At 34.9% G+C, this 17,451-nt stretch overlaps 1 protein-coding gene across 6 annotated transcripts in view; it reads left to right on the top strand.

Annotated features, from left to right (window-relative positions):
* Window positions 1–17,451, top strand: part of JMJD1C (jumonji domain containing 1C) — a 346,491-nt gene that overhangs the window by 144,160 nt on the left and 184,880 nt on the right. For 2 of the 6 annotated variants that reach the window (XR_011523679.1, XM_070563432.1), the window contains exon 2: window positions 1,007–1,054. The exons of the other annotated variants lie outside the window; for them this stretch is intronic. Coding sequence is in view for 1 of the 2 variants with exons in the window: in XM_070563432.1 (XP_070419533.1) it covers window positions 1,007–1,054 (48 nt within the window). In the remaining variant the exon portion in view is untranslated. The remainder of the gene's footprint in view (window positions 1–1,006; window positions 1,055–17,451) is intronic. 6 annotated transcript variants of the gene reach the window in all.

Below are 17,451 nucleotides of genomic sequence, written 5' to 3'. Positions count from 1 at the left end.
TAGAGCCTAGAGAGACCTGTAGGTCTAAGCTGCTGCTTAAACAAAGACTAATATCATTCTTCCTATTAGCCTTACTTTCCCCTCAACCAATTTTTGAAATTTTGGGGGCTTCTCTGTTGTAATTTGGAGTGTTTATCAGCTTTCCCAAATTCTGGCTTTAGCTTAAGCTTCTTTATTTCACAAAGTCAGCTGTCACTGCTATTGCAGTTATTTTAATATAGTTGATGCTGCTCATTTTTCCAAACTGTTGAAATCTTTTGAAATCTTCATCTTATTATCCAACATGGTAATTATTCTTCTTTACTTTGAATCTTGTTGAGTCATCTGAGTATCTTGATTAAAGTGAGGATAGAGCCCTGTGGTTTACTTTTAAAGATATTCAATAAGTTTTACTTTAGTTCTTTGATACTGTAAATCATGGTGGTTTATCTAGCTCTGAGCAGCTACTTGTGCTGTATTATTAATGAACTTATTTTTTTCATTTTATTCCTAAAAATATTTTCAGCATCTTTCCCCATAATGTGTTAATTTAAAAAATCTAGTATATTAGTTACACAAACCTACCTAAAAAGAAGAAATTTATTGATAAAGAAAAAGTTTAGGATCACTTGTAGTGAAATAAAAATTGCTCTTGATGTAACCTTTTTCTTTTTTAGTGCTTACAAGCCATCTTGTAAATAACAGTTTTTGGACTTTGGATATAGAGCGATGTTAATGGATTGTCAAGAGCCTTTTAAACTCAAAGGGTCTATGTTTCTTTCATACATGATTTTCTAAAAAAATTCTTCTCCACTTCCAAAATCAGTGCATTTTAGAAATTGATTTCTTTTCTTATGATGTTTCACAGATTATGCACTTTAGAGATGCATGCCTAATTCAGGCCTGTGATTATTTAGGCTCTGTAGACAAGAACTAATTTAAAAAGTGGCTAGGTATTCTCTTACTGTCTTCTTTTCTTATTTCAACTTCATTTACTTTTTAACTATGTTTCTTCTACCTTTTCCAGTTTTCTACTCAATTCTCCTTGGTGGAGAAGATGGATGCAAAAGAGGAGGTGTGAGTAGTTCTTTATTCTCTCTGCATCTGTTAACATTACATCATCTTTCCCATGCAATATTCTTTTTTCTTCTTGGTTCATCCTCTTACATTTATGCAGCCAGTGGGCCTGTCTGGTTTTCTTTTACATTATTTATAAACTTTAGTTTATTCTGGCAATATTCTTATAAGGTTTGTGATATTAATTTGTAAACATTCTTAGTTACATTTCCTTCCTTCCATTATTTATATATGTCCTTTTAAAATCTAACGTCAGAAAACTACACGTGGCCATATTGTTTCACTCACTATCACCTTCATTTATTCAGTCCACTGACATTGAGTTCCTAAGGTATATCAGTCCCTGGAAAATAAAATATGGATAAGATATTACTTTTCCTATTAGAGTTTATACTTTCAGAGGGAATGTCTTCTCCCATTTCTTTTTAGAATTATCCACATCTCTACAATTAAAAACACTAGCTCTTTCTCTTTTGGTCTCCCATTCACATTGTTGGTTAAATAGTATTTCCTTTTCTTGCTGCGTGTGGTATCACAAAAGTAGACTCAGGTTTGAGTTCTCACTCTGCCAAATGTTTACTATGTAATAGTGGATAAATCATTTAATCTTTGTGCTTCATAGAGTTCTCAGTCTTAAAATGTTCCTAAAGTCTACTTTATAGAGTTGAATTGAGAGAATTTAGATGTTAAAAATGAATTGACAGAATGTACATATGTGTATTATGTTAACTTCTTAAGTTTAAAAAGCTATGTGATGGTATTATTTATATAAGGATTGCTATCTAAATTGAAATACAATTGTAAATTTCCCCGAGAGCATATTGTAAATAGCAATAGCTCATACTTTTGGATTGAATTTCCTAAAAAATAGACTTAGAATAAGTGAGAACGTAGTTGTTATTTTTTTCACCTCTGTGTACACAGAGTGTACTGCTCTGTGTCACTTTAAAATTTAATGTTAAGAAAATATTCTCCATATGAGCAATTTCTATTATATATTTACAAGTATTATTGCTTCTACTTATTCTCCTTCACAAATTACCATCTTATCCCCTATGGATTCATGGATTTCTTGATGTCTTGCACCTCTGCTAGTCAGTAATCCTATTTATTTGTTTTTGAAAGCTAAGTTATACAGACATACTGCTGTATTCCAATAACAAATTCTATTTTTCTTGTTTTTTTTTAATATGAGGAGATTTTACCTCTTTATGTTAAAATATTAAATTTACCTTAAAAGTAAATGTATCGTTTAGACATTGGATTATAAAGAGCAAGATTAAAAATATTAGTGAGTCTGTCTTCTCTGTCTCTCTGTTTCTGTCTCTCTTGTTTTTGAAGAGATTGGCCACTTTCTCTGGATGACTCTTTCTGAAGTTAAATTTGCTGTTTTTCTGAATAACTGCATTTTATGTGCCCTTCCTCTTTCTAACATTTCAGAACAATGCAATCTTGATCATGGTGTCAAATCTGTAGCCAAGTGTTTTGTCTCTGGTCTTCATGAAGTACATCGTACCTTTAGGTCAAGAAAAAAAACGAAAGAGAAGCCAATATGTGTCAGTTACTTTGTGTTGAGTCCTTTTCTTAGATTATCATGTTTAATCCTTACAGTCACCCTCTGAAGTATTAATTATTACCCCTATTTTACGAATTGAAATCTGAGGGTCAAAGAAATTTTATCATTCAAGGTCTAAGTGTTCTGGCTCCAAAGAATATGGTCTTTGCACCGTAATATACGACCTGGAAGGTAATGATGTAGAATATTGAATACCATTTCATAATGTCTTCCATGGAATTACTTATGTAACTTTATCATCTGAACTTAAGACTTTCAGTGTCTTTCTTAGATTTTAAATAATTATTCTCAGTACTCATTATTCATTAAGATATTCCTAAAAACATTCTTTTCAGATGAGTTTTATACATACAGTCGCATTACATTCATTTGCCCAATACAAAGGACTAGACAGTTTTTTAAAAGAAGGAAGGAAAGTATGTTTTAACAAAAACTAAAAGTGTTCTTTGTAAGCCTGCCCTGTTACTTCTTTCTCTTTATTTATATTAATGATAATTTATTACTAGGTCTTTTTTATTAAGGATTATAAGTTAGTAGTATTTTAAAGTCGAATTGTTTTATTTTTATTTGTTTGTTGAGAAACTGTCCGTCTGTCTGCAGATGTTATTGTTAGGAAGGAGATAGTCTTTTCTCCTCTGTTAGAGCAGGGAACCAAGGTAGTGTTAGAGGACAGTATTTTTATATTGTTTTCTGTTTTTGTTTTAGTGGCGGTAGTTTTACCGTAACTATAAAGAAATTATTTGAATTTACTATAAAAATAAAAGATAGGATTATGTAACTTTGTAAATATATGAATATATGGAGTATGTCATAGATTTTCTCATTAGTCACTTTGAATATTATTTCTTATTCCAGAAATCTGCAAATAGTAAGCACCCTGTGAAACTTTGAGATTTAATGCGTTTATTCCTCTCCTGTAGAACTGAGTTCTATAGATTGAATTTTTTAACCTTACTACTAGAGAGGTTTAGTTTTTTATACTAGCAGTCTTCCTCAGCAACTATAAATCTGTGTTTTAGAATTAAAAAGTTTCTTCTAATAAAAGATATTTCTTAGTCTGCTGTAATAATTACTGTTTTACTCAAGGCATTCGATGAAATGAAATCTGCTTGTTAGAACTAGCATATTTATTTTTAGGTCTTTAAAAGATGCATTAAATTAAGAAGATGGACCTATAACAAATTCCATTAGTTGAGGAGTTATTTACGTAAATAATACTTTTACCTTAAAAAGCATATTAAATGAAAAGTTTCAGTATCAGTGCTCAGAGTTTTTACTTTATACCTCAATGTAATTATGATTTATGGTTCTGTGTTTGTGTAGCATTGTTCTCTGTCTTAAGAATGAGGCTTACTTCTGATACTTCTACATTAATATAATGGATTTAGAGAGATCCTGTAAATGTATAGAAAGTTGTTCTTTATGAGAAACTTAACAGTGCGCTTTTAGATAAGCTCTTTAACTTTTAGATAAGTTCATTTATTGAAGTCTTGAGGCAAAGGAAAATTTGTTTAATAACAAGAGGATATATTTTTCCAAGATTAAATATATTTGCATAATCATCAATATTATAAATATTTTTTATTCTTTATTACTAGAAATTTTCCAAACTTGAAAATAATATACATCTTGATTTAATAAAAGTTACATTGCCAATGCTTTTTTTCTCTTTTTTTGGTGAGGAAGATTGTCCCTGAGTTAACATCTTTGCCAGTCTTCCTCTGTTTTGTATGTGGGATGCCACCACAGCATGGTTTGGTGTGCAATGTGTAGGTCCATGTCCAGGATCCAGAACTGTGAATCGTGGGCCACCAAAGCGGAGTGTGCAAACTTAACCACTACGCCACTGGGCCAGCGCCATGAATGCATTTTTTATCATTGCTTTGCAAGATTTTTTTGTTTTGCATGCTGTGTATTGTTGTATAAAGGAGACAGATTGCATACAAATTCTAGTTTTGATCGTTTGTATTTATGTGGCATTGGGCAAGTTAATTAATCCTCTAATCCTGCTTTCTCATTTAAAATAAGTTAACAGTACATAATTTATAGGGATGTCCTAATGACGAAATGAGAGAATTCATGAAACAGTTAACATTGTTTTAGGGAAATAGTAGGCACTGTTGGGTTTTTTAAAAAAGCAATATTACATTTGTTTTAATGCCCCTGTTATAAATGTTGATTTGGCTGAGTTGTTGTTGTTTTTTCTAGTCTTTTAGTTTGGGCAGACTTTCATAACATCCTTGTCATCCTCTTCCCACTTCTACCATTGTGTACAATTGGCCTTCCCTATCGGCAGGTTCCACATCTCTGGATTCAACCAACCACAGATATGTACAGTTGGCCTTATATATCCACGAGTTTTGCATCCAGGGATGCAGAGGGCTGAGAGTATTCACTGTATTATGTTGTTTTATACAGCATGAGGGACTTGAGCATCCGTGGATTTTGATATCCCTGGGGGTTCCTGCAACCAATCCCCTGCAAATATGGACGGAGGACTTTACTATGTTTACCATCTGCAGTTGGTCAAGTCCGTGGATGTGGAACCCAAGGATGCAGAGGGCCGAGTAGGAACTCAAGTATCTGGGGATTCCTGGAACCAATCCCCCAGGGATACTGAGGAATAACCAGTAATTTAAGCCATTCTTAGCTATCTCAATATAAATTTAGCCAGTGAAATTAGGAAATGGTTTAAAGGAAAAATAACTGAATTGGAGAGAAAGATAAGAATAATTATCTAAAGGTAATTTTCTTCCTGGGTCTAGTGTTTAAAATTTGATAGTGTCACCGGCATGGCCTGGGTTTGTTTCCTGATCAGGGGAACACACCACGCACCCGTCTTGTCAGTTGTCATATTGTGGCAGCTGTGTGTTGCTGTGATGCTGAAAGCTATGCCACCAGTGTTTCAAATACCAGTAGGATCTTCCAGACTAAGACAGACTAGCAAGGAGGACCTGGCCACTCACTTGGAAACATTTGGCCATGAAAATCCTATGAATAGCAGTGGAGCCGGAAGATAAGGGGATGGTGCAAGAAGACCAGGCCGGGTTCTGCTCTGCTACACAGAGTCGCTAGGAGTCGGAATTGACTCCATGGCACTAACAACAAAATTTTCTTCCATTAACTTTTTTATTTTTTAAAAAAACTTTCAGGGAGCTGGTCTGGTGGCATGATAGTTAAGTTGGCATGCTCTGCTTTGGTGGCCCAGGGTTTGCGGGTTCAGATCTCGGGTGTGGATGTATGCACCGCTCATCAAGTCCTATTGTAGCAGTGTCCCACGTACGAAACAGAGCAAGATTGGCACAGATGTTAGCTCAGAGACAGTCTTCCACAGGCAGAAAGTAGAAGATTAGTAACGGATGTTAGCTCAGGGCTAATCTTCCTCACCAAGAAACGAAACAAAATAAAAAGCCTGTTAGTGTTATTTTAAAAGTTGTATATGTGTTTACTCTTGGAAAATTTAGGAAAACAAAGAAACATCAGTATACCACTCTTAGATAATTTTCATTAGCATTTTTTGCAGATTGCTTTTCTACTTTGATGTATTTTACAATAGAACTGTAGTTTAATAGAACAATAGTGAGAAGTTGTAGGTTCTGGGTTGTGTTTGAGCTATTGGTCAAGCCAGAATATGAGATAATGAGCTGGAAACATAGGAAGTGGTGTTCCAGGAGTGAAATATTTGAAATTGAGGTTATGGAGAAAATGTAACCAGGGAAGGGGAAGAGAGTGATTGAATAGGATCTATGATGAAGGAAGGAGAATGGTCTTTACAGTGAATAGTAAAGAGGAAGCTACTCCAACTCTGAAGCTCGGTAGTACAAGGGATCTGGGAGGGAAAATAGTCATGAGAAGGTGTCAGCAAAAAACAGTGTCTTTGAAGACACGTCCTTTCTTCCTTTCCTTTAAAGGAAGAAGGCAAAGGATATAAAATTCAGAGAAGAGGTTGAGGTGGTGGATTTTTGCTGGTGTTATTCCAGAGATCATTGTGGTAGGTTTTCAGGAGTTATGTTTTAAAATGTTATGGGGCAGAATTGATGTTCAAGAATAGCCATGAAAAGTATGATGTGTTCATACTTTGCTAGAATTGGAACTCTTCGTATATTGGCATTATTTTTCAAAGATTTGTAAATTACTGATGCTACGTTTCAGTATCAGTAATAGATGTTGATAGAACAAAGGATTTTATGTTTTGCCAAAAGAAGGAGCGGCAAGAAAATTTTGAATGGGAATCCGGACAGTTGAAAGAACCTGTGTATTGGATAGCTAAAATAGCAGTTTGAATTGAAAAGCTAACAATACGAGCTCATGTAAATCTTCCTTCTAAAAATAGTATCACTATGAAGTGTAGTAGAAGGCATCCTAGACTCTTTATCAGTGGTCTCATTTTCAGTTTTAGTCCCAACGCTTATTATGAAGAACCTTCAAAATTTAGCCTCTGTGATATCAGTTTTCTCATATGTTAAGATAATATCCATCTTTTTTTCTTCATAACGTTATGGTGAAAGTAGAATGAGAGGATGTATTTGACAACAACTGTTGTTTTGCAAATTAAATGTAATAATGCATTTGTAAAGTTCCCACTGCATGTAAAACACAGTGAGAAATGAATCGATAAATAGTGAATCAACCACCGTCTGCAATCTAAAGGTTAATGATAAAATTTCCAACTACTTTGTCTGAAAGGTTTACCTTGAAGCTTCATTACTTTGATGACTAAAGTAAATGTTGGGTTAGCTTTTGAAAATAGTCCAGCCTAAATTTTTTTTCTGACTGTACATTAGTTCCGTTTTTTAACCATCTTTATTGAAATACAGTTTTTACACAATAAAACTTAGCTATTTTAAGTGTACATTTTGACAAATATGTTCCCTTGTGTCCTTTTGCCTTGAATCCTCATTTCTGACCCTGCATCTCTTGCCTGTCAAAATAGTTTTGACTTTTGATTCATCCATGTTATTGTATATAAATCAGTAGTTCATTTCTTTAGACTGCTGAACAGTATGCCATTGTATGTCTTTACCACATTTTGTTCATCCATTGACCAGATGATAGACAAATATTTAAGTTGTTTCAACTTTTTGGCAGTTTTGCATAATGCTTCTCTGGACACGTGGGTACAAATCTTTGTGTGGACATATGCTTTAGTAGATACCTAGCAGTAGAATTACTGGATTGTATGGCAAGTATGTAGGCTAACATTTTAGTAGTCAGAATTTTGGGCATAGTCCCTAGGGATTTGGATTGCTTACTTATGTTTGTGTTGGAGTAGATGAAATCATTTATGGAAGATTTTGATTCTGACCTTCTGTCTACTTTCTTGTCAAGATAAGATGGTCATTCACTCAAACACATGCTGTGGATAAGAGGAACTCAGCCCTGCCTTCTACATGATACACTTTTTTTTTTGGTTATGCTGTAACATAAAATATCCTCTCTCCAGGTTTCAACAGAACTCCAAATCTTTATTAAAGCCCAACTGCAAGAAAAAATTATGGCAGATTGTTTAAGGAATACTCCATTCATTATTCCACTAGCTACTTGTGACTGTTGAGCACTTGCAGTGTAGCTAGTCTGAATTGAAATCTGTTTTAAGTGTGAAATGCGCATTGATTTTGAGGACCTAGTATAAATAAAAAAATGTAAAATATTGCATCAGTTTGTTGACTGCATGTTGAAATGACATTTTTGTTGATAGGTATTTTTGAAAATATATTAGTAAAATTCACCCTTTTTTTTCCACTTTTTATGTAGCTAATACAATATTTAAAGTTACATATTGGATCACATTTGTAGCCCATCTCGTTTCTCTTGAACACAGCACTGCTCTAAACTTACCTTTAGGTGAATTCACAGATTATTTGTACCTGTCTTAGCCTGTTGTAGAAGCTGATACTAAAGTGTATATAAGCCATGTTGTAGGACTTCAAATTAAATGGCTGTATTTCTTGTTTCAATGGTAGCAGTGCAATTAAGGACTTGTTTTTATGTCACACAGTGAATACTAACTCATTATTTTTTGCTTTGGCCTCTGGAAAGCATAGCCTCTTTGGCAACTGTGAATGCTATTTGGTATACATTTGTATCCTCAGTCATACTTCTGGATTTATTGTGAAACACACAATTTAGCATATATAAAGCTATCCCCACATTAATTATCATGTTAGTATGATTATTCCTAGACTGTTATATGTGTATTATGCAACAAAGCAAATGAATTTATGTCAGTGTCATTGTATAACGGGATATTCAGTATGGGAGAAATGAGATAGAAATATAAGATCAATGAAGTTTAAAAAAAAAAAAAAACCTGTTGAATTTTATTTGAAAGTATCAGTATAAAGTCATACAAATTCTGACCACTATAAAAGGCCTAGATAAAGTGATCAACTCAACGAGCACTCCTAGAACCCAGAGTGTTGTCTCTGAATGGTATTTCCCATTGAAAAGGACCAGGTTCCTTGGATATATGGGTCATTTCAGGTCTAGGGCAGGAGATGGACAAGAGACCCTGGGATATTTTGTTATACTAGAAGCAAGGAAGTTATCAAAGACTACTAAGGTCATGTCTAAAATGCTCAGAAACTAATTGAAGGCCTGGGCTCTCACTGGCCAAAGATGGGAAAATTTGACAGTGATAGGAATAACAACGGTGGTGATTTGAAGCATACTGCATTTCTTTAAATCCAAGAATTTATAATGATCTCTCCCCTGAAAAACAAACTCTAATTGTTTACCATTTTGAGAGGTTAGAGTACCAACTTGTTATTTCAAAAACTCATAAAATTTAATTATTTATCCTTCCTTTTCAAACAGACTGCCTTTTGGAAACCAAAGATTTAATGAGGACAGTTTTCACTTAACAGACGTATTTCAGATAGTAAATGATAAAGGAATGGTAAAATTAAAATATCACTTTTTGCGATTCTCAGTGAAGTACTGGATTTAGACAATATACATCATTGGCTGCTGTTATCACAGAAAGATGAGGCAGTACATAAATGCCCCTTAATGAAGAACACAAAATCTCGCATGAGGTTGTCTTTTCCATCAATTCTGTATTTGATTAAAACTCTAGGTTCAATGATTTTAGAAAATACAAGGACAGAAGAACATGTTTAAAAATGTCACAGGGGTATTGTTGGCAAAATGCACATCATTGCATACTCTGTAGGAAAATGACTTGATTTCTTTAATAAAAAAGTTACAGGAGGAAAAGAGGAGGTAGAATCTATAGATAAAAAGAGATGTAAGAATCATGTCAACCAGTTGCAGTATGTAGAACTTATTTGGATCTCAATTTGAACAAGCCGAAAAGAAAAACAGCTGGGAAACTTGAATACTGATTGATAATGGATAATTTTACAGAATTAGTAACTTTTTCAGTTGAAACAAGATTGGCCATGAGGTGAAAATTGTTGAAGCTGGATACTGGGCACGTGGTGGAATCCATTAGGTTATTGTTTGTATACTGAAAAGTTGAAAATAAAAAAGGACAATTAGATTTTTCAAAGTAGCTTTTCATACATCCAAAATCAGAGGCAGTAATCTAGCATACTAAGTAGTTGAAGAATTATTTATGAATTTAAGTATTTGTAGCTTTCACTCTCTTGTGGTGAAGAACAATAGTAAATAATAGTGATGTTTACTTGAAGAACTCTGTGGTTTTTTTACTAAATTCAAGCATTATAATTGACCTAATAGGAAGTAAGAGATTGAAACATTTCCTGTAAAATAGGGTTTGATAGAAGGAAAAAATTTGGTTGATGAATTCGTTGAAAAAATGCTTACAATTGAATCCGGTCTTGAAAAATCTTCAACTGAAAACAGAAATTTCTGTGAAACTGAGATGCATGTGTACCAACTGTTGCTTTCTTTTTTTTTTTTTTTTTTCTATTTGCTGAACCTACGGAAAGTCCTTAGGTGTATCATAAGACATACCTAATATTCTGTGCTCCAGTGCCCCCTTGTGCCTATTGTGAAAAGGTATCAGTTTCTCTTTAAAAAATAGGGATATCCTTTCTAAGAGCTCCCTGGAAACAAAACATTTGCAAGCTTATAAATAAGGTGCCATATCCTAAACTTTCTAGGACCCGAGATTTATGTCCTTTTCATTTTAGGGCATGTTCTTTTGTTAATGCTTTCTTTTTCCACAGAAGTTGCTACTTTACCAGTTATATGGCATTTGGGGATTCTGTGTGTGTGTGTGTGTGTGTGTGTGTAATCTCAGGTTGTCACTGTTTCCAGAGCTCTTCCCTCACCCCACCTCTACGCCCGCATTTGCCTTTTCAAAGCAAGAAAATGGAAGGATGGACGTGGGTATGCCAGAGGACTCACTACAGGGTTCTTGCTTCCTCTATCTCAAGGAAAAAGGATCCTGGGATCAACCTGTGCCGTGATAATGTAGTATGACTGCAGAAACTTTTTGGCCCACCAGCATATCAGAATGTAGCCTACATTTGAGATTCCCATTTCATTCTTTTATCCTTCCCCAAAGGGCATATGAGACTTTATAGTATAATCCAAAATAAGTATGGTACTATTGCATCCTTGCCTTTGGGAGAAAGGAGCGGCATGGTGTTTCATCATGCTCATTCCTCCACCTCTAGTTTTCAGTTAAATTCTCTACTTATGAGTTGTTGTTTTTTAATCTGAATGAATTTTACTTTTTTTGGTGAACAGTTCTGTGAGGTAGGAAAAATGCGTAGTAGTGTAATCATTACTACAGTGAACATGTAGAACAGTTCAGTCATTCCCCCACAGAATTTCCTTTTGCTACCATTCCTTTGTATTCAAACCTTCAAAACCTCCCCACTCTACGTTAACCCTGAACAGCTAATAATCAATTCTCAGTCCTTCTTGTTTTGTCATTTCCCAAATGTCATATGAATAGAATCATACAGTATATAGCCTTTTGAGTTAGGCTTCTTTCAGTTATCCTAAAGCATTTGAGATTCATTCATGTTGTTGCATGTCTTAATAGTTTGTTCCTTTTTATTGCGGAGAAGTATTTCATTATATGGATGTACCATAGTTTGTTTATCCATTCCTTATTTGTGTTGTTGATAGCTTTTGTCTATTAAAAGTAAGACTGTTATAAGCATTCACATACAGGTTTTTGTATAAACACAGGTTTTTATTTCATGTGGCTGAAATTTTAGCCATTCTGTTAGGTGTGTGATGGCATCTCATTCTGGTTTTTATTTGCAATTCTCTAATGGCTGATGATTTTGAGTATCTTTTCGTGTGCTTATTTGCAGTCTGTATATCTTCTTTGGTGAAATATCTGTTCAAATCTTTTCCCATGTTTTTTGATTGGTTTGTTTTCCTTTTGTTGAATTTTGAAAGTTCTTTATATATTCTGGATACAAGTCTTTTTGTCAAATACACAATTCATAAATATTTTCTTCCAGTCTATGGCTTACCTTTTTAATTTCCTTAACATTGTCTTTCACACAGCAAAAACATTTAAATTTTGATGACATCTAATTTATCACATTTTTTCTTTTATGGTTTGTGTTTTTGAAGTTATTTCTAAAATTTCTTTGCCTAACCCAAAGTCACAAAAATTTTGTTTTCTTCAAAAAGTTTTACCTCTTATGTTAACGTCTATGACCTACTTGCGTCTGATTTTCATATATGGTGTGAAGTAAAGATTGAAATTCATTTAAAGTATACTGAAGTATACTAAACACTTTTTAGTCTGTCCACTGGTGCTCCCCAAAAAATAGAAAACTCTAAACTTAGCCATTTTCATTTGTGTATCATTATTTAAATAACTGTCTAAAAGCTGTAAGTTGCTCAACTTCTTTATGCCTTAGTTTTCTCTTGTGTAAAATCTTGCCCAACACATTGTAAGCACTCAAATTTTAGCTGCAGCTATCATTACCATCATTATGGATTCAATGTTTGTGTCTCCCCATATTCATTTGTTAAGTCCTAACCCCCCCAGTGTGATGATATTTGGAGATGGGGTCTTTGGGGAGATAATTAGGGTTAGGTGAGGTCATGAGGCTGGGGCCCTCACAATTGGGTTAGTGCCCTGATGTGAAGAGATACCCTGATACAAAGGGAGCTTTCTCTCTCTCTCTGCTCCCATGAAGAAGAGGTCATGTGAACACAAAGTGAGAAGGCAGCTTGTCTGTGACCCAAGGGGAGAGTCCTCATCATAAGTGGATCGAGCTGGCACCCTGAATTCAGACTTCCAGCCTCTGGAACTGTGAGAAAATAATTTTCTGTTGTTTAAGCCACCCAGTCTATGGTATTTTGTTATGGCAGCCCCAACAGACTAAGACACTTATCATCCTCAATGATATTACTTTAAATACTGTACGTAATTTATCCAAAAGATAATAGTATATATATTGAATTTTGTAATGTAATATGGAACTTAGGTGACATGACAGGAATATAATTCTTTTTAATTAGATGTAAAGAAGGTAGTTGAAACTTAAGCATCTTTGAATTATTTGCAGTTCTTGATACATCTTGTTGTTCACCAAATAATCTTGTAAAGAGATTATTAGATAAGTCATTCATAAAGAGGAGGAGGAGTAAGCAATACAAATATTGAAAAAAGCTTGATTTCTTTTTTTCCTATTTCCTATCTTCATTTGATCCTTTTTCATATTTTGCCCCATAGAGTTCTAACTCGCAGAGTCAATGTGGAAAATCTTAAGGTCATTTTAAGTGTATGCTCTTCTACCTTTAAGCCACAAAGGAGTCAGCTACCCAAACATCCCTATCTATTTAGTGATTTATCACATGGTGTGTGTGCCAGGTTGTAGGGACTATGCTGCTGTGACTGTTAGGCCTCTTATGAGCTATTTTACTGTTTTTATTGACTCCATCATTTACTAGGTGCTTGACCTTGGACAGCTAATTTCTCTCTATCTCAATTTCCACATTTGAAAAAGTTGATAATAACTGTACCTACTTACAGGGTGTATATAATGATCAAATGGCTTAATATATGTACCTGGCACATAGTAGGCACTATTCAAGTGTTAGCTGCTTCTGTTGTTACTGTCGTTGGTGTTACTTTTATTACCATTATCACTAATACAAGTAATCTTACAGAGTGATTGTGATGATGAAATGGCTTAATATATGTGCCTGGCACAAAGTAAGCACTATGAAGTGCCAGCTGTTTTTATTTTTGTTGTTACTGGTGTTGCCTTTATTACCGTTATTGATAAGACTGGTAATGTGTGATAATGATCTGAATGCCTCCTGGGAGGTGAGTGATTATCCCTGTCATCTCCAAACTACTTGAGAATTTTTAGAACCTAGAATTATATGCCACAATATGTATTTTAATTTTATTTGTTATGATTGTCATTCTAGTAATATACTGTCCAGGTGTGAATATGTACTAGACTCATCTACAGAATTCTACTTAGAATTTTAGTTCACCATGGTAAATTTAATATTTTTGTTGTTAGTGCCATTGAGTCAATTCTGACTTCTGGTGACCCTGTGTAGAGCAGAGTGGAACCCTGCCCAGTCATTTTGCCCATCCTCTCACCTTCTGGTGCTACATCAGACAATGCTCTCCTGCTATTCATAGGGTTTCCCTGGTCAGTCTTTTCATAAGTGGGTGGCCAGGTCCTTCTTCCTAGTCTGTCTTAGTCTGGAAGCTCTGCTGAAACCTGTTCACCATGGATGACTCTGCTGGTATTTGCAATACTGGTTTCAGCATGACAGCAACATGCAGCCACCACAGTATGACAGCTGCAGATGTGTGGTGTGGTTCCCTGACCGGGGAAATGAACTGGGGCTCCAGCAGTGAGAGCACCGAATCTTGACCACTAGACTGCCAGGGCTGCCTAAGTGTAATGTAACTACACAGAATATGATATTTGTTTGTTAAAAAGTTGAATTTTATCACACCTACTAGGATGACTATAATTAAAAAAAAAGTTCGGCAAGGATTGGAGAAATTGAAGCCCTCGTACATTGCTAATGGGAATGGAAGATTGTGTAGCCACTATGTAAAACAGTTTATTGGTTCCTCAAAAAGTTAAACGTAGAATTTACCCTATGACCCAACAATTCCACTTTTGGATTTATACACCCCAAATAACTGAAAATAGGAAGTCAGAGATACTTATATGCCAATTTTCAATTATTCATAATAGCCAAAAGGTGAAAGCAACCCAAGTGTTCATCAACAGATGAATGGATAAATAAAATGTAGTGTATGTAATATGTAATAGAATATTAGAAAGCCATAAAAAGGAATGACGTTCTGGGGCCGGCCTGGTGGCATAGTGGTTAAGTTTGGTGTGTTCTTCTTTGGCAGCCCAGGGTCCGTGGGTTTGGATCCCTAGCGCAGACCTACAGCACTCATCAAAGTGATGCTGTGGCGGCACCCCACATACAGCACAAAGGAAGATTGGCACAGATGTTAGCTCAGGGCCAATCTTCCTCAAGTAAAAAGAGGAGGATTGGTAACAAGTGTTAGCTCAGGGCCAACCTTCCTCACCAAAAACAAAGGAATGAGGTTTTGATATGTGTTACAACATGGATGAACCTTAAAAACCTTATGCTAAGTAAAATAGTACAGACACAAAGGTACAGTTATTATATGAAATATCTGGATTATGAAATTCATAGAGACAGAAAGTAGTTTAGAATTTATCAAAGGACTGGAGAGGACGGCAGTGGGAGTTATTACTCAGTGGGTAAAAAGTTTCTGTTTAGGCTGATGAAAAGTTTTGGGAATAGATTGTGGTGGTGGTTGTACAGCATTGTGGATGTAATTAATGCCATTCAATTGTAGTCTTAAAAATGGTTAAAACGTGGGCCGGCCCTGTGGCCAAGTGGTTAAGTTCGCATGCTCCGCTTCTGCGGCCCAGGGTTTTGCTGGTTCACGTACTGGGTGTGGACGTGGTACCGCTTGTCAGACCACGCTGAGGCAGCATTCCACATGCCACAACTAGGAGGACCCACAACTAAAATATACAACTATGTACTTGGGGGATTCTGGGAGAAAAAGCAGGAAAAAAATGGTTTAAAATAGCAAATTTTATATATATTTTACCACAATAAGAATACTTTTTAAAAAGTTGAATTTTAATTTAATTTTGTCTGTATTGCGTATTCTAATTAATGATGGGAGTGGCAAATAAATGTCCTTGTTAACGTGTTTGAAAGAATTCTTCTCCTTCTGTCCACTAACCAAGGTTGGGGAACAGAGAACAATGATGGACGCTGGTTATCTATTTAAAGATACGTATTTCTTATTTGCCCTTTGATCTCCAGAGAGACTACTTTGGAGATACTATCTCCAGAGAAGGTACCATTTACCTTCTTTATATTTAATGAAAACGGTCAGTAAAGCAAAAACCCAACTCTATATCTATTCACCTATATCCTTCCCTTAACCCCATATTAACTACAGTGAGACCAAGGTCGAAGTGAATACTCCTTAAGCTCCCAAAGGATGTCTATCCTACATAGCTAATTTATTCTCTCCTTCTATTTGCTTCTTCTCATCTTTGGGGGTTTTTTCCTGGATTGTTACAAAGTTTGCAGCCTAGTGTTTATCAAAGGTTTTTCTCTTCACAGACTTTGTTGGAGTTGGGGGGTCTTCCACTTTAGTGTTTGGATCTTTGACAATTACCATTATGGCTGTTCAAACACTTGTTTGTGTTTGCTTCTGAAGTCTTGGCTATCCAGCTGATAGCTAAGAATTGTAAGTAAGTGACCTCTGGATAAATGAAGAGAATACTGTCTGTGAATTCCTGACATCAGATTGTTTTGAAATATATGCCAGTTTATAGCACCTGCACTGTGTGAGCCTGGCCTGTATCTTTGAGCTCCCCATGTGCCTGTAAAGACTGATGTCATTTAAATGCTATTGGTCTGTATAACTAAAGGAGACAGTCAATTCCAGAAAATTTAAAACTCAATATCCATTAAGAAAATGTAATTTTAAATCTTAGTTCAAAATCATGAATCCAGAAGTACATTGTTTTAAACCGTTTATACCTTGGATTATGCCAGAAGGTTTCTCAGGTTTAATTCTAAACTTTGAGTTCATTATTTTTTAAGATCAACCACTTTCTTTAAAATAGTTCTTAGAATTGTTGATTGTTGCTTGCTGTATTACTTCTGTTTAAGCTTGGGCTAGTTCATGAGTGCGTATTAATTTTGACACTTAATAAAAAGTGTAAACTTTGGTAGTGACCTAAAATTATGGTTATGTTTGTTTACTTTTTGTGTCAAGTGAAATTAAAGTAAAAAGAGGCAAATGGCCTTGTTTTGTTATCTAATTTTTATGAAATTTTTTCATTGTCTTTTCGTTTTAGCTATTAACTAAATTCATGAAATGATTTTAATTTTGTTTAGTTTTCAGAATTTTTTATAACCTAGAAAACTTATTTTAAATACAATTCTAAGCCAGTAAAAATAAAAACATTATTTAAACTTTGTTGATTTATCATATTCCTCTATTTGATTACTTACTTTTTTTTTTTGGTGAGGAAGATTCACTTTGAGCTAACATCTGTTGCCAATCTTCGTCTTTTATTTTTTGTTTGAAGAAGATTAGCCCTGAGCTAACACCTGTGCCAGTCTTCTTCTATTTTCCATGTGGGTTGCTACCACGACTTGGCTTGACAAGTGGTGTATGTCCGTGCCTAGGATCTGAAGCCGCAAACCTGGGCCGCTGAAGTGGAGCACACTGGACTTAAGCACTACGCCACAGGGCTGATCCTTGATAACTTACTTTTATTTAAAATATCTCCTTACAGTATATCTTTTGAAATAAATGTGCTTTACTCTTTAGGGAGGGAGGTAGATTAAATCTGTCA

This window comes from Equus przewalskii, chromosome 1, assembly GCF_037783145.1.
Source record: "Equus przewalskii isolate Varuska chromosome 1, EquPr2, whole genome shotgun sequence".
Classification (NCBI taxonomy): Eukaryota; Metazoa; Chordata; class Mammalia; order Perissodactyla; family Equidae; genus Equus; species Equus przewalskii.
Note: the sequence above shows the minus strand (reverse complement) of the source record. Positions and strands in the feature narration are given on the sequence as shown.